Raw genomic sequence first — 24,017 nt, forward strand, 5'->3', positions numbered from 1 at the left:
CAGCCAGGATGTGGCAGAAGCAGGATTTCTTTTCTATTTCTTTGTAGTTTCTATATCAATTTCCTGGGGGTTGTTCCAGGGGATCAGAAAGGGCCCAGGGTGATGCCTGGCACCTGGAGTGCTAGGGTGTAGATGGTTACTGGGGTGGTAGGAACTGTGGGCATTGGACCTGGAGCTGGACTGGAGCACTGCTCTACAGCTCTGGGAGCCTGGCCGGCCCTGAGTCTGCGGGGAGGACACCTAGTCTCTGCCTGTGTGGTGTGCTCTCCTGCAGTGGTTGGCTCAATGATGCACAAAGTTCTTGGGCCAAGAAATGTGAAAGTCCTGCTCTGGCAGCCCGGGCCCTGGCCGAGGAGTGCCTGGGTGGCTGGTGGTCTGGATGGAGCCTGCGACGCAGCTGCTTATGGAATAAAGGCAGGGCTGCCCCAGTCAGGGCCTTTGACTTTGAGCTAATAGAACTGAATAGTGGCCACAAAGGTTCTGAACGTTCTTTGTGACCTGGTAGACGGAGAGTGAGACAGTCAGTAGGCCTGCAGGGCATGAACGGAAGGCATTTTTTATTGTTAGAGACGGCAGATGCTAACACTCAAACGGGCTTCAACACAAACATGAGGCAGGGGAGGTGTCCCGGCCCCCGCAGCCCTTCGCTCCCTCCAGCGCAGGTTTCCTTGATGCTGCAGCCCAGTGCCCACTGTCCATCTGGCAGCAGGAGGCAACGGCACCCCATACTAACCAGCAGCAGGAGAAGAGGGGCTGGGGTGGCCACGGACTGGGCTGCTGCCCACAGAGCTCTGCCTGTTCTCCACTCGGGGGAGAGTGCAACAGACAAAAACACATATCCTTAAATAACTGGATGGCGGTACATCGTGTTCATTTGCTTAATAAGCAAATCAAAATCAGTCTGGTGCCCAGGCTGCAACAACATCGGGAGGGCCAGAGTCTCTGCGGCTGGGGGGCATGGAGTCCTCAGGTGACCCCTCCCCTTGCTGGCCTGTCTCTGGGCTCCAGGCTCAGCAAAGACTTCAGTCCTCGGTCACCGGGGGAGGGATGAGCTGCAGCTGGAAGTTCTCCTTCTGGAAGATGCTGTTGAAGGCGGGGCCACTCTGGGACCCTCCAAATGGCCTGCAGCTCTCGCCACTGCGATTCTGGGAGAGTTCCGTGAGGAGGGCCAGCTGCAGAGGAGGGGACGCAGTCAGCGGGGGCTAGAGGTAAGGCCGGGCATGGACCCCACATCTGCCTCCAGCTAACAGTCACGGTGAGTCTGCACATGTCCACGTCCTCTGGTAAGGCCTAAGTTTCCTCCTCTAACGACGAGGAGGCTGGAGGTGGTAAGCCTCCAGGTGTGACGCTTCCTGAGCCTCCCTCACGCTGTGTACCCGCTGCAGAGGGCACGAGGCCCTGTTGCCCAGCTCACTCCAAACTCCCTCTCTCCTTAGTGGGCTTTCCTCAGAGTGGTCATCTCTGGCTCTGCGCCCTTGCCTTCATGCTCCAGATAGCTCCCGATGGACGCCCCAGCTGCCACTCCCAGATGCACCTTCTCCTCTAGGTGCCCTCCCTGCTCCGGTGTCCACCAGTGACACCCTCCCTGTTGCAGGCTCAGTGCTGGGGGACCTGCCAAGGAAGGCAGACTGTTGATCTAGCCTGCCGCTCGCCGGGAAGATTAGGCACAGAGCCTGATGCCCTAGCCCCAAGATGCCCTTGACGGTCAGAGGAGAGTGGGGTCCCACAGCTGAACTTCACCTGCAGAGGCAGCAGCTGTGAGGACTGAGCCGGCACCTACGGCGGGGCAGGCCCCCGGCACCAGGACTGCCCCAGCGCCTTCCAGGCTACTAGATCATGCTACTAGGTCTTTCACATGAAATGTGTCTGATCCTCCACAACCACCTTCTGCGTAAAAAACCCAGAGCCCTGAGAGGTGAAGTAACGGTCACCCCAGGGGCAAGTGGTAGCCTGGGGTTCAAGCTCCGGTCCCTGGGACAGGTTCTGGGTGGCCGGGCGGCCTGCGGCTCTGCCTCCCCTGGAGATGGCGGCTGTCACCTGCGCTCTTCCCACTCGCCCAGGCTGGCTGTCTTCTACTGCCCTCCGACCTCTGATAAGGGTTCTTTCCTCACCTAGGTGATAGTGGCAGGAGGCTTACACATGTGTGTCCTTCTGTTGAAAACTCACTGCAGAGGCTGTGGTAACTGGGGAGACATCTGAAGAGCCTCGGCTCACAGCCAATTTACCTAAAATACTCCAGCACCTGGCCCTGCTCAGACACGTGACTGTGGTCCGAGGCAGAGTCCCGAACCAGGCTCCCTGCAGGGACTCCCTCTGCTGTCGAGCACGTTGCAGAGGGGGGGTCCCGCGCTCTGCACAAGCCCCACCCACGCCACTTCCCATCTTCTGTAACCCTCTGGGCTGCCCAGCCTCTGGCATTCTCTGCAAGGACTACTGTGATGCTATAAAAGGAGAGGCAACAGAGGCTACATAAACACGAAGTTCTTTCACATTCAGACACTGAAGTGAAAGGATCAATCACAAAAATAGTTTTTGTTTTCCACTTCTGTACCTTAAGTGTTCTGGAAATTGATGGGGCCCAAAGAGTGGCTCAATAGTGTAAAGGAGAACTTCCTGAGAATCAAAGGCCCAGAAACCCCACTCCCGGGCAGAGCCGGGCTTAGGCTGGGAAGCAGCGAGGTGAGGCCAGGTCAGTGAACCTCCTGGAAGAAAAGCCTCTGTCCAGACCAGCTCTCAGAGATGGAACACCATTTTTCCTCTGGGCTGCCACCAACCTAGCAGGTGTGTGGGGAATGGGAAAAGGGAGCGCAGCACAAAAGCAAGAGCCAGTCTGCGCAAGCTCAAGGAAAGCGTAGGGAAGAAATCTGGCCCAACTAGAATTCAGGTGTGACTGGGGGCGTGGAGGAGCTTGTTGAGTATGACTCCACCTGCAGGGGCTGGAGAGCCAGGAAAGTGTTATAAGCCAGGGGCTAACAGGACTTAGGTGCTTGGAGATGGTGCCCTACAAGCAGCAGAATCCCTAGAGAAGGGACAGAAGTGACCTCCGTGAGCTGGAGGGAAAGGGGAGAAACAGATAGGAGACCGCCCTATGGAGTGGGTGGGGTGGGAAGGATGAGCCCAGGGTGCTGGCAGGTGACTAGATGACAAAGAATGCCACACAGACAGGCATGGGCAAGGAAGAGCAGGGTGTTGTGGCATGACTGCCAGTAGCCCTCTAAATATGCACTCTTCTTTTACAGGAGGATTCAGTAATTTTAGGGCTTTTGGAATCAAGACCAGTTTCCCTAGTCTCCACTGCAGTTAGGTCACGTGTCTAAGTACTGGACAAATAAGTGGAAGTGGTGTATACAGTTTCTAGGAACTATCCTTAAATAGAGGGCTTATGAACTTCTTCCTTTTCTTCCACCTTGCTAACAGGAATGCAGATGTGATGGTTGGAGCTGGGGCAACCATGTTGAACCATGTGAGTATCATCCATATATTAGAGATGATAGAACCACAAAATAGAAGAAACCTAGAGACAGATTCATGGAATGTGCCCTGGGATCCCTGCATTTGCAATTCTATCTTGGTTAAGCCACTACAATTTGGCATTTATCTTTCATGGCCCAAACAAATTCAACCAATGCAGATGTACAGGAGAGTTTGGGGCTCAGGGCAGATTTGTGGCAGTCATCAGTAAAAACCAAGGCTCCCAGATGAGGGACTGGGCTTAGGCCTGCTTTCTCTGGAGGCAGCACAAACACAGATGCCCTCCTGTGTCCTCAGCCCAGGGTACGTAGGGGACAGAGATCTTCCCACTTCCTCTGCATCCTTTGCCAAGTTCTCAGTGGCCCCTGGGGTCAGGGCTCCACACACCCTGACAGGGATGCCAGGGCACCTTACAGACTGAGGAGGAGGGTGGAGTGAGGACCTGGGGCACGGCGTTGCCAAAGCAGTCATTATAAATAGGGCAATGAACATTTAGATAACCATGTGAACATTACCCTGGAACTTCCTCGGTAGAGATGGCAGAGCTGATCAAATGCTTGGATTTGCTGTGGATCCAGAACAGGTTCTGAGGTTGCCTGAGAAGTCAGAAACGCTAGGATTAATAACATCCAAGGGCAGCCTCCATGGAACATGATGCAGTGCTTCCTTCATGCGGAAGAAAACCCATGCTACCAGCAATCCAGAACTTCCTGACCCAGGGATCAAACCCGGGTCTCCCGCATTGTAGGCAGACGCTTTACCATCTGAGCCATAAGGGAAGCCATGAGCTAGTTTACTGAATATTTATTACAAGTGGCTGCACACTCCCTCGGGCCCTTAGTGCCAGCTCTAGGCTGATAACCTCCCTAAGGCTTCTCCCTGTAGCCTCAGTGTTTCCATACAAGTTTTCCTTGCACCCCCATATCCAGCACTGAATACAGCCAGCAAAGATGCCCCTTCTTTGTGCTGGTGGTGGAGATATGTTACAAATGAAAAATTATGTCATTTCCCTGCCTTATTGTAAAGCTGGTAGCTACCCAAGGGACTGAGATTTTAGTCTGCTTTTGGGAGGGGGGTAAGTCTAACTTGCTTCTCCAGCAGTTTCGCCTTGTCCCACTGGTTACTGTGCCAACATCGTGATCCTGCTCTCTGTGGAGCCAATCCAGCTCGCAGCTGGAGGAAGAAATGGGGTCCTAGCAGAGGCCACTGTAGGCTTTGGAGTCAGAGGTGACCTGAAATACAAGTTCTGACACTAACCTGCTGGGTGACCCTTAGGCAGGTCCCTTCCCTGACTTGTGAGAGAGGAAAATGCTTCCTTATGGGCTTACTGAATATTAAGTTAGATGAGATCCTTTATATAAAATGTCTTTTATCTGCTTGCCACCCCCCGCCCCCCCAGCATAAGGGCTCAGTATATGCTGGTTTTTATTACTACAATTCAGAGCATCCTCAGTTAAATGATGGTGTGTTTCAACGAGGAAGGTGTCAACATGAATGCCTATCCCTGAGAGCTGAGCTCTGGGACTTAAGGGCTGCAGATGGGGGTCTGAAGACTTGTTCTGTTTACAGGAAGTCCTGGCAGGAACAGGGGAGGCAGAGAACAAGTAAACAACACTTGGAACTGTTACCATGTACTGAGCGTTTCCTGCGTGCCAGGCCCTGTGTGCTGTTTGTGGCTGAGCTCGCTGAACCCTCATAACCGCTCTAGGAGGAAGGTGCTGCCATGTCTGCCCCTCCCACCCCCTAAGGAGCTGAACTTTCAAAAGCATTACAGTGTTAAGAGGTTATATAAACTTGTGTCCTAGGAATGACTTTGCTTCTCTTCTCCAAAATTTTCCCACCCTTAGGGGGAAGAACCCTAAGCACTAAGACAAAATGGAAATAAGCACCACCCCTGAATAAACCATGCTTGTGAGTGTGAAACAGCTTCACAGCTTCATCTTCCATGAAAGAATGTGTTTGAAGATCAAGAGAGCAGCTGACAGTAAGGATGCTCACAGCACCTGGGCTTGTGGAATCCTGCTGTGCTATCCTGGAGTCCGGCCCAGGCCGCAGGTGCCTAAAGTCTTCCTGATGCTCTCAGTGACATGGGGATGACAGAGGTTGGCCCATGGGAATCCCAAGCCAGGCCGCCAGAAAGAGAGAAGGATAGACCACAGAGGCCCCACTTTTCATTCTAGACTCACACCTTTGGGTCTCCAGACACATGGAGGGGATCACTCTCTACTCTTGAGAATGTTCCAACTTGCCTTGACAGTTTAAGAAACACTTCTCGATCTAATTTGGTAGAAAAATGATCCTGTTCTTGGAGAGAAATTGTGTGGAGTATCACACTTCAGTTTATACTAAGTAAGATGCACAGGGGCGTTCCAAGCTAAAGATGATCTGAAGGTTTGAAAAATACTGCAAACCAAGCTCCAACAAGCAAGAAGAGAAAACACATAAATACTTTTGAGAGACTTAACAATGGAAAACATGGTCCTGCCCCGATTTTCCACATCTCTCCAGTACTGCTGGCATGAACTGGGGCCAGGACTGGTTATGGACACCTGCCTTTCACTGGCCACACAGCACCTCAGCTGTGGGGCCTGCCATCCCCACAGTCCATATGACAAGGGACCAAACCACCCTGATCTTACCTTTGCTGATCGCGGTTACACCATGATAAAGTTTAAAGGAGGGTCTCAGTGGAACAGAGTCAGGAATGGACTAGGTAAGGTGGCGCCGGGTGGGGGTGTTAAGGTGGTTGATTAAAAAGAAGGTTGTAAAAGCCAAGCTGGAAAATGACAAAGTGACAAAAGCAAGAAAAAGATCTCGTGAAATACACTGCTGCGCTTGTTAAGAAAATGTAGATGACGAGCCGCTGAAGAAATGCCCATCGAACCCTGCGCTGAGAAAAACTGTATTGGACACAATCACTAGTTGTCCAGACTTTCTACCAATTGTGTTTTCTGTTTGCTTTTGTCACAAAGGAACTCAAAGCTAAGTGGTCAGCTACGTAAGACTAGCAGCTGTACAGGACGTGGTGGCAACCAGATTAGGTTTTACATTATTTTCCATAGGCACATTGTTTTTTAAAATCTATATTTCTGCATTCATTTCATCATTGGATGTGTTTAAGCCAAATCATTTTGTGAAAGTGAAGGTCACGTGAGATCAGGAGTGGAAAAGGCATGTGACACAGATCATTCTCAGCGGTGACAAGCTAAAAGCATTCCTTCTAAGGTTGGGAACAAGACAAGATGTCCACTCTCATTACTTTCATTCAACATAGTTTTGAAAGTCCCAGCCATGGCACTCAGAGAAGAAAAAGGAAAGGACTCCAAACTGGAAAAGAAGTAAAGCTCTCACTGTTTGCAGATGATATATACTATACACAGAAAACCCTAAGTCCGCTACCAGAAAACTACTAGGGTCATCAATGAATCTGGTAAAGCTGCAGGACACAAAATTTATACACAGAAATCTCTTGCATTCTTATACACTAACAATGAAAGAGAAATTAAGGAAACAATCCCATTTGCCATCACATCAAAAAAAAAAAATCCAGGCATAAACCTATTGAGGAGGCAAATAACCTCTACTCTGAAAACTAAGACGCTGATAAAAGTACTGAAAACACAAATGGAAAGATATACCATGTACTTGGATTGGAAAAATCAACACTCAAAATAAATACACTACCCAAGGCAATCTGCAGATTCAATGCAATCCCTATTAAATTACTAATGGTATTTTCTACAGAACTAGAACAAAAAATTTTTAATCTGTATGGAAACACAAAAGGCCCTGAATTATTCCTTAAAAAACTAAAAACAGAACTACCATATGATCCAGCAATCCCACATGGGCTTATATCCGGAGAAAGCAAAAGTGAAGTGGCTCAGTTGAGCCCGATTTGGACCCCATGGATAGTAAGTAGCCTGCACCAAGCTCCTCCATCCATGGGATTTTCAAGGCAAGAGTACTGGAGTGGGTTGCCATTTCCTTCTCCAAGGAATCTTCCCAACCCAGGGATCGAACCCAGGTCTCTCACACTGTAGACAGACGCTTTACCATCTGAGCCACCAGGGACATCCATCTGGAGAAAACCATAGTTGAAAAAGACACGTGCACCTCAGTGCTCATTGCAGCACTCTAGCTAAGACACAGAATGTCTAAATGTTCAGCAGCAGCAGAATGGGTAAAGATGTAGTACATGTAACAACGGGGTACTATTCAGCCATTAGAAAAGAACAAATCATGCCACTTGCAGCAACATGGATGGACCGAGAGCATCAGAGTTAGTGAAGTAAGCCCGAGAAAGGTAAACATATCACTCATATATGGAATCTAATTTTAAAAATGATACAACTGAACTTACTTACAAAACAGAAACAGACTAACATTCCAAAAACAAATTTATGGTCACCAAAGGGAAAATGTGGAAAGGAAATGTGGAAGGGAGGGATAAATTAGGACTCTCAGATTAACGTATACACAGTGCCATGTATAAAGTAGGTAACCAACAAGGACCCTTCTGTCCATGGGGTCGCAAAGAGTTGGACACACTTAGTTACTGAACAATGGTAAGAACAAGGAAGACCTACTGTATGCAGCACAGGCAACTCTACTCAGTGTGCTCTAACAACCTGTATGGAAAAGAACCTGAAAAAGAATGAACACATGTAACGTATAACTGAATCACTTGGCTGTACACCTGAAAGTAACAACACTGTAAATAAACTGTACTCTAATAGCACTTTTTTTTAAAGTAGAAAATGATACTGTTAAAAACAGCATCATGCTTTTGCCCCCAGGAAGCACTACATAGTTGATGAGTCTATTCCAGGCACAGAATAAACTCCTTCGGGAGTTTGCTCACTGAGGCATCAAGCGTAGGAGTCTCAAATGCTGGTCCAACTCGTGTTTTCTGAGCTAGCTCTTCTTCAGTATTAATGTGTATAAGAACCACAGAGAGATCTCCTTACAATGCAGGTTCTGGTTAGAAGGTGTGGGGTGGGGCCCGAGCCCCCAGGCAACACTTGCAGTAGCACTCTAACCTCTACCCAGAACCACTCAGCACAGCTGGACTTCCTGTCCTCATCCCGTCCTGAGGGGAGCAGGGCCCGCTCAGCTTACGGGCGTTTGCCTTCTTCCCATTCAACTATACCACATCAACCAGACAACCAGCATTTCTCTTTTTCCAAGGTGTCCCAATTAGGTATGTTTTCAACATTCACTGAGTTCACTTTCATCTTAGCAACCCTTAGGTACAGTAAGAAAATTTAATGTTTCTGCCACACGGTTTACTGGATTTAATTGCAAGCCCTACACCTACCTACTTCACCACGTGAGTTAACACAGCTGTGTACACTGAGGAGAAAAAGGCTACGAGACCTGCCCAATAGGAATCAAAAATTCACAATCAAGGGTCATAACAAGAGCCTCTACCTTATAAACCCTAGTCCCCCTCTCCTGGAGAGAAAAGCTGGAGTAATAAATACGTTTAAGTGTGCACACAAACACATACCCGGAACCATAACTGCAAACATGATATGCCAATGCAAGGTGGCACTGAGTCCCAGGCTTGTCATCATATTCTGCTCGAGGCCCTTACACTCCTTGGAGATACCTAGGGAAGGACTTTTCCAATGGCATCCTTCAGAAACTGAAAAATGCGGTTGTTCCATGGGTGTGAAATAACTGAAGGTGACAGGTCCTTTCTGGTAACACAAGCCATCATCCTGAACAACCCAGATACCGAACAAAGGTGCCCCGGCTGGGGCCACCCTGGAACCCTCTGGAAGCAGAGCTGCTGCAGGATGGGGATGCCCTGTTCCTGGCCAGGCCGTGCTGTCTCTGTGGAAGTCTATCTGCGAACAGGTCATCTGAGGAGATAGCAGAGCTATCTATAGAAGTGCCTGGAACCCAGCAGATGCTCACCTGTCTTAAAATCCTGCCTGGAACAAGACAGAGCCTTTAAAAAAAAAAGGAAGCATTCAGGGAATGACTAACACCTCAGGAAGGTGAGGATTTCTGTCTGCTTCTCCTTGTGTGCAGCAGTGAAGAGGGGTAAGGAGGAGGGGCAGGACAGGGCCCTGGGAGGGGGCTCGTCCACAGAGTCCTCTTCAGCTGGTTTATGCCCCACCCTGTGTAGGCTCGTCCCCTCTCACCTCTGGGCCTCATGAATGGGGAGCCAGTTCTCTGGTTCAGGTATTTCTGGGACCTCTGCTTTATTAGCACCTGGGGTATGAAGATGAGTCAATCAAGAGGAGCTTAACATCTCATAGATTCTGGGATATGAGAAATCCATAAGAAGATTTCATTTTCTCCAGTGTTGCTAAGCAAAGCGTGAGAGATTACTGAGGTATAATAACCATATACACCATATTTACCAGGGCAGCCTCGTTTGAAACAGTGCTCTCACATTATCTACATATATCGTCAAAACGTCCCTGAAATTACACCATTCTGGGGTTCAGATTACACTCTTGCACACAGGAGACACGGAAGGCTCGGCTCTGGTCCTCTCTGAGCACTTCTGTCAATAAATAAGCAGCCACATGGCCGGTCCATAACTATACTGTGCTTCCTGTAATTGTCTACCTGTCTCCCTATTAGCCTGTGAACCTGAATACCAGAACCACTTCTTACTCATCCTTCATTCTCAGTTCTGTGCAGCCAGAAAATGTTCAACAAACATTTGCTGAACATCCCATATCCTCTTACTCTGAGCTGTCCATCTTAGGAATCAGCGGGCAGCAGCTTGCTCTCCCTGGCCCATTGTGAAATCACTGGCATTGTCTTCCTATTTCTAAGAACTTGATTTTGTAAAGACTCTTTGTGACTTCTGGCATGTTTATCCTGTTTCTCAGTGAAATATCTATTTTGTTTTATTTAATTCACTTTAAGGGGAAGGATTATTTCTCAAATGTCAGAAAATACCAGCCCTTTTAAGAAGGAAGGGAAATCTACCAAACCAGTGGGACTTGTGGTTAAAAGCCTCTTTCTGCTGTTATCTGGCATATCCTGTGCTGGACCCACCATCGCATGTGACCAAAGCCTGCCCGTGACACTGCAGTGGCTGGCAGCCAAAAGCCTGGGCTCTAGAGTCTGCTTGCCTGTGCCCGCACCCCAGCATCACCATCACTGGCACCGCAATCGCTGGCAAGTTACCTATTCTCTCTGAGCTAGGGTTCCTATGAGCACAGTGAAAACAGCTGCCCCACATAAAGTGGCTGAGAAGATTAAGGAGTACACAGTAGAGGCCTAGGACTCCACAAGTCCTCACTAAGTGTTACTAACCGGAGGCACAGGAGGGCCTCCCCGTTTACACACAATACTGCTCACGTGTACCTAGTCCTACTGTGGCCACTGAGCACAAAAAGAAGAGAGATGTCAGAGCACAGTGCAGACAAGCCTGGCAGCTCTGGCAATGAGAGGGCTGGCTGGGTGCTGCAGGAGAGAAGGGGCAGCGGGGGGAGCCTCAAGCAAGAAGCGCCCTGAGGACAGGGCGCTGTCTCCCACTCACGGCGCCCAGCACTTGGTCCGGCACGGAACAGCTATGAAATGACTATCCTCTGATCAAACCAATGGAGGCGTGGGAAGGGTGAGCAGATTTTCTACTTCTTACATAGTCACTGAGGCGTTTCTAAACCACCTGGAACTTGCAAAGCAGGAAGGGGAATGCAGGGTGTGACTTCACACAGCCCTGGCTCCACCTGGATTCTGTGATGACTAGTGAGCAGTTCTGGCTGAGTTATTTAGCTTCTCTCAGGCAACGGCACTCCACTCCAGTACTTTTGCCTGGAAAATCCCATGGATGGAGGAGCCTGGTAGGCTGCAGTCCATGGGGTCGCTAGAGTGGGACATGGCTGAGCGACTTCACTTTCACCTTTCACTTTCATGCACTAGAGAAGGAAATGGCAACCCACTCCAGTGTTCTTGCCTGGAGAATCCCAGGGACGGGGGAGCCTGGTGGGCTGCTGTCTATGGGGTCGCACAGAGTCGGACATGACTGAAGCGACTTAGCAGCAGCAGCTTCTTTAGCTGCAAAACAGTCCTCTCCAGAATTGTGAGGATCACACTGACATGTGGGTCCAGCACCTTTTAGGTGGTCAGTAAATGGCCGTGACTGCTGTGCCTGTGTTATGTCTGTGCCTGGGGGAAGCATCTGGAAGGCACAGCACTGGACTGAGAATATGGAAACTTGAGTGCTAATCTGGCCATAGGTCCCTGCATAACCTGAGCAGGTTCCACTGCTCTGATGGGTCTGTGTTCTGATCTATCCAAGGGCAGTGCTATCAGGGGCACACTGCCATCTGGGTGCCGTGAGACCACAGGCATTCGGGGCACAAAGGCTGAAGGTAGTGGTGTTTACTGAAGCTAATTGGGGATCTTACTACAGCATTAGAAGCTAACTAAGGCAACCAACTAGGGGCGCTGTCACAAAGACCCATGATAGGGCTGAAGAGAAACAGTAGATTCAGCCTAAGATGCTGTACAGAGAAACTGATTTGCTAAATCAGTGCCATGCTCAAAAGAAAAGTGGGAGCGCCAAACTTGAACACAGTCTCAGTTTGTGCTTTACAGTCCTTTATCCTTAAACATAAAGCACCATCCCTAGACCATCTAACCCACCAGGCACAGAACTGATCAGGAGTGATTCTCCAATTGGAAGAGAAAGATACTATCTGCTAGAGCAAATTTCTTTCCTCCCACGTAACGAAGTCCAGTAACAAGAGCTGAAAATTAAACTAGCTGAACATGAAGAAGAAATGACAGCCCTGGACATGCCCTTGTAACACTCAGAATTAAAGTAAATCCAGTGGAAAACGAGGCCCTGATGATCTGGGAGAGGCCCAGGGAGAGGGAAGCAGGGCAGAGCGAGTGTGCTAGCCCATTTCAAAGCTCAGTGCCTCCCAGATGGGCGGAAGTAAGTGCTGTAATTACATCCGCTGCAAGCAAGAAAACAAACCAGGGCTTTTGGGATTCACAGGCCTCGTCAGCACATCAAGCTTGATACAGGAAACAACTCAGATCGCTGCCAGCCCAAAGGCTGAGTTCCTAGGAATATGGATAATAACACCAGGCATTCTGGATATGGAGCTTTCCGAGTCATACACGCAGACAGAGGAACTCATGGGAGACTGAGCTCTGCCTGTTCATGTCTTACTCTTCACAATAAACAAGGCCCTGAAATAAAAATCCCAGCATCTCCGTTCCTAATTGTCTTCCCACATGAGAAGGCTGAGCCTAGAATGTGAGAGGCATTGGCTCTTGGTCTAATTTTGTGATACAATTGTCTCCTCGGCACTCCAGGAGCCTTCTGCTGGCGGTTCTGTAATTTGCTGGTAGGGATGGGAGCAGAGTTGGGGCAGAATGGATGGAATGAGAGCCATATTTCCCACCTTCTCCTGCCTTGGCTCCACTATCAAGTCTTTCTTTATTTCTTATACAGTTAAGACTTTTGCTACCACCTAAGCCAACTCCGTCTAGTCAAGGCTATGGTTTTTCCAGTAGTCATGTATGGATGTGAGAGTTGGACTGTGAAGAAGGCTGAGCACCAAAGAATTGATGCTTTTGAACTATGGTGTTGGAGAAGACTCTTGAGAGTCCCTTGGACTGCAAGGACATCCAACCAGTCCATTCTGAAGGAGATCAACCCTGGGATTTCTTTGGAAGGAATGATGCTAAAGCTGAAACTCCAGTACTCTGGCCACCTCATGCGAAGAGTTGAGTCATTGGAAAAGACTCTGATGCTGGGAGGGATTGGGGGCAGGAGGAGAAGGGGACGACCAAGGATGAGATGGCTGTATGGCAGCACTGACTCGATGGAGGTGAATGTGAGTGAACTCCGGGAGTTGGTGATGGACAGGGAGGCCTGCCGTGCTACGATTTATGGGGTTGCAAAGAGGCGGACACGACTGAGCAACTGAACTGAACTGAAGTCGACTTCACTTTCACTTTTCACTTTCATGCTTTGGAGAAGGAAATGGCAACCCACTCCAGTGTTCTTGCCTGGAGAATCCCAGGCACAGGGGAGCCTGGTGGGCTGCCATCTATGGGGTCGCACAGAGTCGGACACAACTGAAGCGACTTAGCAGCAGCAGCAAGCTGTTTCAAGGAGGCTTCCTAGGTGGTGCTACTGGTAAAGAATCCACTTGCCCATGTAGGAGACATAAGGGACACGAGGCTTTAATCCCTGGGTACGGAAGGTCCCCTGGAGGAGGGCATGGCAATCCACTCCAGTATTCTTGCCTGGAGAAACCCATGGACAGAGGAGCCTGGTGGGCTACAGTCCATGGGGTCATGATGATTCAGACATAAGCACACACACACATAAGCTGTTTCAAACTAGAGGTCCTTAATATTTAACCATTTTGCCTAAAGTGAAACTGACTTCAGAGATAGGAGTGACGCCGTACTTCCTGCTCCACCTGCAAACAGAAACCATCTTCCCTAAAATTCCCACCCACAAGGCAGTTTGTTTTCACACAGAACCTGACCTCTCACCTTCATTTCCCAATGCTGCAAAACTCTCAATGAGCTCACAGTTAATAATGAATTAGGTGAAGAAATAATAAAATAAGCTGGTATGTTGCTAAGCTGACTGGAGACAGGTGGGAAACACCTGGCAGAACATCTCCTGAGGAGATTTCTCATAGCACCAGCTGTGAGGGAAGAAAGTGTGTGAGGCTGGACATGGAAATCGTGAAAGACTGACTGCGAAATAGCCACTGAAAACCCCACGATCTACAAGACCACAACTGAGAAGCGACAGTACAGTGACTTTTCACAGCAGAGGAAGAAAAGGCTGGTTTAAGTTTCCTGTGATGTGGAAAGGAGTGACCACCGCTGCAGCGGCTAACAGGTATGGGGCAAGGGATCACTGTGCGCCAGCGTGCTCTGAGCCTGCACTTGGGTTATCTCACCTCATCTGATCATCAGACACCCTAGCAGGTTGGTTCTTTCGTCACCCTCATCTTACATGTGAAGGAACTAAGGTCCTGAGTGCAGGAGGTGCCCAAGGTCACACGGGTTGGTGGCACAGCCCAGATCTGAACTGGGCAGTCCAGGCCCAGGGGTCTCCTCCACTTGCCATGCTCTTTGTATTGGCCTGGAAAAAGCCTAACAGTCACTTTCAAGGGACCCAGAAGGTTTTACCCACACTAGGTACAAACAGCTCATGTAGCTCAGTACCAAACAAATAACCCAATCAAAACATAGGTAAAAGATCTATTTATCTATTTTTGGCACCTGGACAGGGACTTGCACCCTGGGCCCTCTGAGTAAAAATCTGATGCTCTACCAGCTGAGCTACCTGGGCAGCCAAAAGATCTAAACAGACATTTCTCCAAAGAAGACATACAGATGGGCAAAAACCACTTGAAGAGATGTTCAACATCACTAATTATTATAGAAATGCAAATCAAAACTACAATGAGGTATCATCTCACACTGGTCAGAATGGGCATCATCAAAAAATCTACAAAACAATAAATGCTGGAGAGGGTGTGGAGAAAAGAGAACCCTCTTACAGCACTGGTGGCTATGTAAATTGATACAGTCATTATCGAGAATAGTATGGAGGTTCCTTAAAACACTAAAAATAGAACTACCATATGACCCAGCAATCCCACTCCTTGGCATGTATTTGGAGAAAACCATAATTTGAAAAGATACATGCACCATTACTGTTAATGTTAATGGCAGCAGCACCATTTACAATAGCCAGGACATGAAAGCAAGCTAAATTTCCATCAACAGAGGAATGGATAAAGAATATTATTCAACAATATTGTTAAGTAATTAGCCTCCAATTAAAATAAATAAATTTTAAAAAAGAATATCACTCAGCCATAAAAAGGAGTGAAACTGAATCATTTGTAGAGATGTGGATGGTCCTCGAGACTGTCATACAGACTGAAGTCAGCAGGAGGGAAACAAATACTGTAATACTGATACATATATGTGGAATCTAGAAAAATGGTACAGATTATTTTATTTGCAAAACAGAGACAGAGGTAGAGAACAAATGTATAAATACCAAGGGGGAAGGGAGGTGGGATGAATTACGAGATTGGGATTGATGTATATACACTACTGATATGTATAAAATAGATAACGAATGGGAACTGACTGCATTGCACAGGGAACTCTACTCAACGCTCTGTGGCAACCCAAGTGGGAAGGAACTTTTAAAAAGAGGATATATATGTAGATGTATAGCTGATTCACTCTGCTGTGTCACACATTATAAAGCAACTATACTCCAATAAAAATTAATAAAAAAGCATATATGTATGCACCATGGAATATTATTCAGCCATAAAAAATCTGAACAATGACACTGGCAGCAACATGGATGGATCTAGAGACTGTCATACCCAGTGAATTGAGTCAGACACAGAAAGACAGACATCATATGACATCGCTTATATGTGGATCTAAAAAACGGGAAGAGAGGAACTTCTTTACAAAACAGAAATAGTTATGAATGTAGATAACAGACTTACGCTTACCTGGGGACAAAGGAGGGAGGGATAAACTGGGAGATTGGGTTGACATATAAACATTACCATACATAAAATAGATAACGAATACAAATCTGCTGTATAGCACCAGGAGCTCTACTCAATACTCTGTAACAGCCTATATGGGAAACGAATCTTAAAAAAAAAAAAAAAGAGTGGTTATATGCACAACTGAGTCTCTCTGCCGTACACCTGAAACGAATACAACACTGCAAACCAACTATACCCCAATCAACATTAAAAAAAAAGGAGCAGTATCTGAGCCATCCTCTTGAAACACTGATGGTCTCACCTTCTTCAGGAGATCCTTCCCCATTCCGTTTTCTAGTTAAAACAACATCCTATCAGGCCTGTGAGGTCTCAACAAAAAGCCCAGGAGGCAGCAGGGCAGATAAAAACCCTCTACAGCTGTCAGTGTCATGCCTACAAGTGCATCTTGGAGGGTTGGGCTGCAGAAGTCCTGTGAGGACCAGCAGTGCTGAGGAACGAGCTGAGCTCTTGCAGGGAGACACCTCATGTGCGGTGAGAAGACAGTTTTATGCACATCAGGTCATGAATGTGTTCTGCCAGCACAGAAAAGGCTCTGAGCGTAGCTGACACTAATCTGTTGTGTTGATACAATTGAGGTCAGTTATCTCATCTACAAAACAGAAACCTGCATAACCTTCCTCACATGAGGGGAGTCGACGGGAGGGAAGAAGGGAAGGAGAAGGAAGAAACGGAGAAAACATTTCCTGTCATCTATTTAAGTCTCTGTCCTTATTCTACCACTTTTATGTTTGATGTGCATATCAACCCAACAGGTAGACTTGAGTGTCTGATTTACATGGGAGGAGGTTCAGACATGTTAAAATACGACTTGTAAGGGGAGCTCCTGACAACAGGTCTAATCCTAAGCCCACTCTCCACGTTAGTAATAACACGAGGTGCTCCAAGTGTGGAGGTGTCAGGCACTTTCCAAGGACAGCCTGAGCTGGGGGTGTGTGGGGGGCTGAGAATCCCTGGGGCCACTGATGAGGTCAGCACCACAGAGCCATTTCACTATACAGATGACACAGTGGTTTTTCTTATTTGGTTGTCCACCCATTTTGCTCCCTCACAAAAAGCAATGTCCCCCAGTTGGTTTCAAGTCTCTGATGCCTGTATACACCACCTGTCTATGCTTGGCTACTCCTAACCTGCTTTGGAAAGCAACACCCTGGGAAAGATCTATGGTGGCAAAAAGTAATGATCTCACTATGCTTAGAAAAAAAAGGTTTTTTTAAAAAACAGATTCAGTTCAGTTCAGTTGCTCAGTCGTGTCCAAGTCTTTGCAACCCCATGAATCACAGCATGCCAGGCCTCCCTGTCCATCACCAACTCCCGGAGTTCACTCAGACTCGCGTCCATCGAGTCAGTGATGCCATACAGCCATCTCATCCTCTGTCGTCCCCTTCTCCTCCTGCCCCCAACCCCTCCCAGCATTAAAGTCTTTTCCAATGAGTCAACTCTTCGCATGAGATAGCCAAAGTACTGGAGTTTCAGCTTTAGCATCATTCCTTCCAAAGAAATCCCAGGGTTGATCTCCTTCAGAATGGACTGGTTGGATCTCCTTGCAGTCCAAGGGACTCTCAAGAGTCTTCTCCAACACCACAGTTCAAAGGCATCAATTCTTCGGCGCTCAGCCTTCTTCACAGTCCAACTCTCACATCCATACATGACTACTGGAAAAACCATAGCCTTAGCTAGATGGACCTTAGTCAGCAAAGTAATGTCTCTGCTTTTGAATACACTATCTAGGTTGCTTATAACTTAGGCAACTGTGGAATGTAGCCTGAGCTTTAAATAACTAATGTAGTTCCTTGGTCAAATTCATAAACCTTGCCTGTTGTCCTAACAGCGATTATTATTATTACAGAGCCAATTAGTGTAATGGAAAGCTCAGACTCCCCAACACATTAAAAAATAATTGCTGGGTGTCGCCACCCCCATATCACGGAGGCATTATCTAAAGTCGGCATTATCCAGAGATGTCAGGACACAGACTAGGACCATTGGTAACTTGAAAGGAAAAATGAAAGTACCAGGAAATGCAGTGGATGACAACTAGGCTGGGACCCCCCAATCTCCTCCCTTTCTGGGGGCACTGTCCTATGCAAACTTTCATTCTTGCTACATGGTATATTATGGTCCCTCCATTCTTGCTTTTTCTTTCTGTCAGGAAAAGAAATCTAAAAGAATCCAGAAAGACTTATTTTTATGGGAAGCAGAGTTACAACGAAAAGCTCCTGAGTGCGGTGGCATTTTCTGTTAGTCAGAAATCCCCCTCTGTCTTATTAAAAAATCAAAACAGGGAATTCATATATGTAATTAAGGCTTCCTACCCTTTGATTATCTAACTGATTACTGTCTACTTAAGAGGAAAGTCAAATGATTATCTTGATAGATGCTGCTGTGGGGTAGCAATTAGGACAAAGCTCTCTTCCGAGGGCAGGGTCCTTAATGATTTCCTATCAGAGTCCTGATTGCTGACACATTTTAAATTCCAGTATTCCTGCCCATTTTAACTGGATAACATGATTACCTGATAACGAGAGGAGTAAAGAGTCAACTGGAAAAGCAAGTTTAACCCTAACATTATATAGCCAAAGCCAATTCAAGTTAACAATGCAATTACAAACCTAAGGAAAAAGAACATGTGCACTGTGGTTGTACCCTATTTCTTTTAGACACCAATTTGCTGTCTGCCAAGAGAGAGAGAGATTGTGGGCCCTTTCTCCTTTTGGATCTTGGTTGTTGGAAGATGGAGGGTAGGAAGTGAAGTGAGAAGAAAGTTAAGAAAAGGTACTATATTAAACTATTGTAACTGAGGGAAAAAACTAGCAAACCAGAAACTTCCAAATCTTGCCATTATAAAGTAATACTGCTGAACCAGAGTAGCTCTCCTAACATTAGTAGGTACAAAATCAGCTATATATAAATATAAATATATCAGTTATTGCCAAGTTTGGGACAAAAGGCAGAGCCGGACTGTAATCCTTGCCAGAGGGAGATACACCAAAGGTGTCCTGTGACTGCCCTGGGGTTCTACCTGGATGCACTTTCTGGACTGCAGCACAGGGAAGGAGAGGCCAAGCGGAAAGCGGCAGTCTTGCTGAGTTGAAGAATTAAAGACAGGAGGCTGGGGCTGGGCAACGGGTAGAATTTTGTAAAGCAGGAAGCTGAATTGAGAAGGAGCTCTAGGACCCTATATAGGAGTCCCCTTAAGCAGAGGGTCACCAGGAGTCGGACAGGACTAAGCACAAGTAAAGTAAGTGAAGCTTCTGACCGATTACTCAGCTGCACATATGCAGGCAAGACTCCAGAGGCCTGTCAGGGAAAGACTGCTGGGGATCAGCTCGCAACAGCTGTGAGATAAATGGAGCTTCTGGAGGGTGCGGAGTGCTGGAAGACACGGGAAACTAACTTCTAAGGTGAAAAGGCCTTGATAAACACCTGGGTGTCCACTGAGACAAAAAAAAAAAAAAAAAATCCATGTATTAGGATCCCGGATATTCTAGACCTGGCCAAACAAAGGTTAAAAGCAAGCCTCAAAAATATGTAGCTGATTTAACAGTAAATTAATAACCTATCAGAACAAAACTCTCTAAAGGAAGACAACAAAATCCAGATGATAAAACATCATCCGCAATGATGAGTATAGAATCAGAAGTTTCCAGATATGTGGAAGAGGACAATGTGAATTCTAACTGGGAAAGAAGTTGATAGAAACAGACTCAGAGATGACAAATACTGGGTTAGCAGACAAGGAATTTAAAACATATACATATGCTTAGGAAAGGATAGCCCTAACAACTCAATATACAAGGGAACCTCACTAGAGAAATGGAAACCATAAAAAGAATTAAATGATGGGAGATTAGTAAATGAACCTCTAGCATTGCAAGGTTCCTATATTTTGTGTTACGTAGTAAAATATTAACTAATCAGATTGCAATAATGTAAAGATGTATTCTGTAATTCCTACAGCAACCACTAAAAAGATAAAGAACAACAGAAGAGTCAACAAAAATACTAAAAAATATTCAAATAGCCCCAAAGAAAACAAGGAAAAAGGAATAGGAAAGCAAAATACAGATAAATCAAAAAAGAAAAAGGAAAAGGAGACAGATAAATCAACAATTATAGTTGGAGACTTTTAATACTCTTCAGTAATTATCAATAATTAAATAACTAAACAAAAAAAAATCAGTAAGCATACAGAAGATACAAAGAACACTAACGACTGTTTTCACTTAATCGAAATTTATAAGAATTATACCCAACAACTATAGATTACACTTTTGAATGAATGATGTTCACTGAATAATGTTCACATGAATTCACATGAATGTTCACATGAATAATGTTCACACTGAGAAACTATATGCTTGGCCATAAAAAAGTCTCAATGACTTTTCCAAGATCTATATCATATAGCGTATGTTCTTTGACCTCAACAGAATTAAATCAGAAATCCACAACAGTAATGTATCTAGTATGACCTAAATCAAGTCCCTTATGATTATACAGTGGAAGTGACAAATAGATTCAAGAGATTAGATCTGACAGAGTGCCTAAAGAACTATTGATGGAGGTTTGTAACACTGTACAGGAGGCGATGATCAAAACCATTCCCGAGAAAAAGAAATGCAACAAGGCAAACGGCTGTCTGAGGAGGCTTTACAAATAACTGAGAAAAGAGAAGGGAAAGGCAAAGAAGAAAAGGAATGATATATCCATCTGAATGCAGAGTTCCAAAGAATAGCAAGGAGAGATAAGAAAGCCTTCCTATGTGAACAAGGCAAAGAAATAGAGGAAAGCAATAGAATAGGAAAGACCAGAGATCTCTTTGAGAAAATTATAGAGATACCAAGGGAAAGATAGAGATACCATTTCATGCAAAGATGGGCACAATAAAGGATAGAAACAGTATGGGCCTAACAAAAGCAGAAGATATTAAGAAAAGGTGGCAAGAATACACAGAAGAACTATATGAAGAAGGTCTTAATGACCCAGACAACCACAATGATGTGATCACTCACCTAGAGCCAGACATCCTGGAGTGTGAAGTCAAGTGGGCCTTAGAAAGCATTACTACAAAGAGTCAGTGGAGGTGATGGAATTCCAGCTGAGTTATTTCAAACCCTAAAAGATGAAGCTGTTAAACTGCAGCACTCAATATGCCAGCAAATTTGGAAAACTCGGCAGTGGCCACAGGACTGGAAAAGGTCAGTTTTCATTCCAATTCCAAAGAAGAGCAATGTCAAAGAATGTTCAAACTATCATGCTCATTTCACATGCTAGCACGGTAATACTCAAAATCCTTCAAGCTAGGCTTCAACAGTACGTGAACCAAGAACTTCCAGATGCACAAGCTGGATTTAGAAAAGACAGAGGAACCAGAGACCAAACTGCCAACGTCTGCTGGATCATAGAAAAAGCAAGGGAATTGCAGAAAAACATCTACTTCTGCTCCATTGACTACCTTAAAGCCTTTAACTGTGTGGATCACAACAAACTGTAGAAAATTCTTCAAGAGATGGGAATACCAAAGCACCTTACCTGTCTTCTGAAAAACCTGTATGCAGGTCAAGAAACAACAGTTAGAACCAGACATGGAACAACAGACTGGTTCAAAATTGGGAAAGGAGTATGTCAAGACTGTATTTTGTCACCCTGGTTATTCAACTTACATGCAGAATACATTATGCAAAATGCCAGGCTGGATGAATCACAAGCTGGAATCAAGACTGCTGGGAGACATATCAACAATCTCAGATATGCAGATGATACCACTATAATGACAGAAAGTAAAGAGGAACCTTTTGATGAGGGTGAAAGAGGAGAGAGAAACAGCTGGCTTGAAACTCAACATTCAAAAAACTAAGATCAAAGAATCTGGTCCAAATACTTCATGGCAAACAGAAGGGGGAAAAGTGGCAAAATCACTGCAGAGGGTGACTAAAGCCATGAAATACAAGATGCTTGCTCCTTGGAAGGAAAGTTATGAGAGACAGTGTATTAAAAAGCAGAGACATCATTTTGCTGACAAAGGTTCGTATAGTCAAAGCTACGTTTTTCCAGTAGTCATATATGGATGTGACAGCTGGACCATAAAGAAGGGTGAATGCCAAATAGTTGATACTTTTGAATTATGATGCTGAAGAAGACTCTTGAGAGTCCCTTGGACTGCAAGGAGATCAGACCACTCAATCCTAAAGGAAATCAGTCCTGAATATGCATTGGAAGGACTGATATTGAAGCTGAACCTCCAATACTTAAGACATCTGATGTGAAGAAATGACTTACTACAAAAGACCCTGATGCTGGGAAAGGTTGAAGGGAGGAAGAGAAGGGGACGAGAGAGGAGGAGATGGTTGGATGGCATCACCATCTTGATGGACATGAATTTGAGCAAGCTCTGGGAGTTGGTGATGGACAGGGAAGCCTGGCATGCTGCAGTCCATGGGGTCGCAAAGAGTTGGACACGACTGAACAACTTGAACTGACTGAATATATTCAATTTCAACAAACTGTCCTGTTTCAGATTCAGTTCAGTCTCTTGGTCATGTCCAACTTTTGTGACTCTGTTTTAGATAGTGGAGGTTAAAAGTTTTTCATTCAAGATTCCTCCTCTCCAAATGCTTTTCAGCTATTACTAAATTCTACTCAAGTATATTTTCATTTTGTTCTGATACACTCCATTATTTTCGTCCTTTTCTGCTGTTTGCATATTGAAAATTACCTCAAAGCAGCTGAGGAGACAGGTGGGGTATAACATTTTTTTTTTTTAAAGGCCCACAACAAATAACAAGTTAGAAAGTTAGGCCAGACACTAAAAACGATAGACAGTAGTTTATGCCAAGTACCAAATGAAGTATGAGTAACAACTGCTATAAGAATTCAAAGGAAGAGGTCAAAGACATTTAAATTCAATATTATGAACTAAGTGGGTTTCCTGATTATCTCCCTGGCCTATTCACTCTGCCACTGTGCTACAGGTTTTCCTCTCTCTCCAAACTCTCAACATTCCTCACTTCCTTCATATTCTCAATTGATTTCTCAGTGAACTAGAAAGCGAGGCAGAAAGCCTCTCCAAATGTTTGCCACCACAGCCACAATGCGGGACCCCAGGCAGAGTGGCCTCTGTGTTGCTCCCAGGTCACACCGGCACCCTCCTGCTTCCAGACCTCTGCATCTGCTGCTGCTTCTGGCTGGAATGCTCTTTCCACTCAGGCTCACACGAGTGAAAGTGGGAGTCGCTCAGGTGTGTCTGACTTTTTGCGACCCCATGAAGTTCTCCAGGCCAGAATACTGGAGAGGGTAGCCTTTCCCTTCTCCAATATTCCCAACCCAGGGATTGAACCCAGGTCTCCCACACTACAGGCAGATTCTTTACCAACTGAGCTATCAGGGAAGCCCCATGACTGAACCTTCAACTTTTTTCAGGTAGAAAACGTTAGCAATCAACCTTCGGTGACTACTCCATTTAAAAATGCAATCTTCCTTTTTATCTCCCTCATTGTGTTTTTCCTCCATAGCCTTCTCAGAATATAATACACCATATATCTTTAATATTTCCCCTCTGTCAGCTGAATGTGAGCTCTGTGAAGGCAGAGACTTGGCTTTGTTCCCTGGAGGATCCCCTTGCACACAGACCGGTGCCTGGTTGTACAGAAGGTACTTGATAAATCTTTTTTGAATGGATGAAGCAGAATTTGAGCTGGAGGTTAAAAATAAGGCATCACTTATGAGGAGAGGGAAGGAAGGACATACCAGACTACAGAAAGCAGAGGAAGAGCAAATATATGGACATGGGATTCATTATGCTTAAGAAAGTGAGAAATTTCCTTTAGTTAGAGAAGAAGGAAAAGAAGAGAAGATGAGGATGAAGTGTGGGCTGGTGATGCATCAACGGCCTAGACTGTCAATCTAAACTTATTCAGACTTAACTTTGTTAGCACCAAGGAGCAACTGAAGTTTTCTCAGCATAGAAGGGGTGGAGGA

General features: G+C 46.0%; 1 protein-coding gene across 4 annotated transcripts in view; it reads right to left on the bottom strand.

Moving 5' to 3' along the window:
- Positions 1 to 547: 547 nt before the first annotated feature.
- Positions 548 to 24,017, bottom strand: part of VPS8 (VPS8 subunit of CORVET complex) — a 302,450-nt gene continuing 278,980 nt past the window's right edge. For all 4 annotated transcript variants that reach the window (XM_052647321.1, XM_052647322.1, XM_052647320.1 and 1 more), the window contains 2 exons: positions 3,987 to 4,067; positions 548 to 1,172 (listed from right to left, as the gene is read on the bottom strand). In XM_052647321.1, coding sequence (XP_052503281.1) covers positions 1,023 to 1,172; positions 3,987 to 4,067 — 231 coding nt within the window. In that variant the 3' untranslated portion in view covers positions 548 to 1,022. The remainder of the gene's footprint in view (positions 1,173 to 3,986; positions 4,068 to 24,017) is intronic.

This window comes from Budorcas taxicolor, chromosome 1 (assembly GCF_023091745.1).
Source record: "Budorcas taxicolor isolate Tak-1 chromosome 1, Takin1.1, whole genome shotgun sequence".
Lineage (NCBI taxonomy): Eukaryota > Metazoa > Chordata > Mammalia > Artiodactyla > Bovidae > Budorcas > Budorcas taxicolor.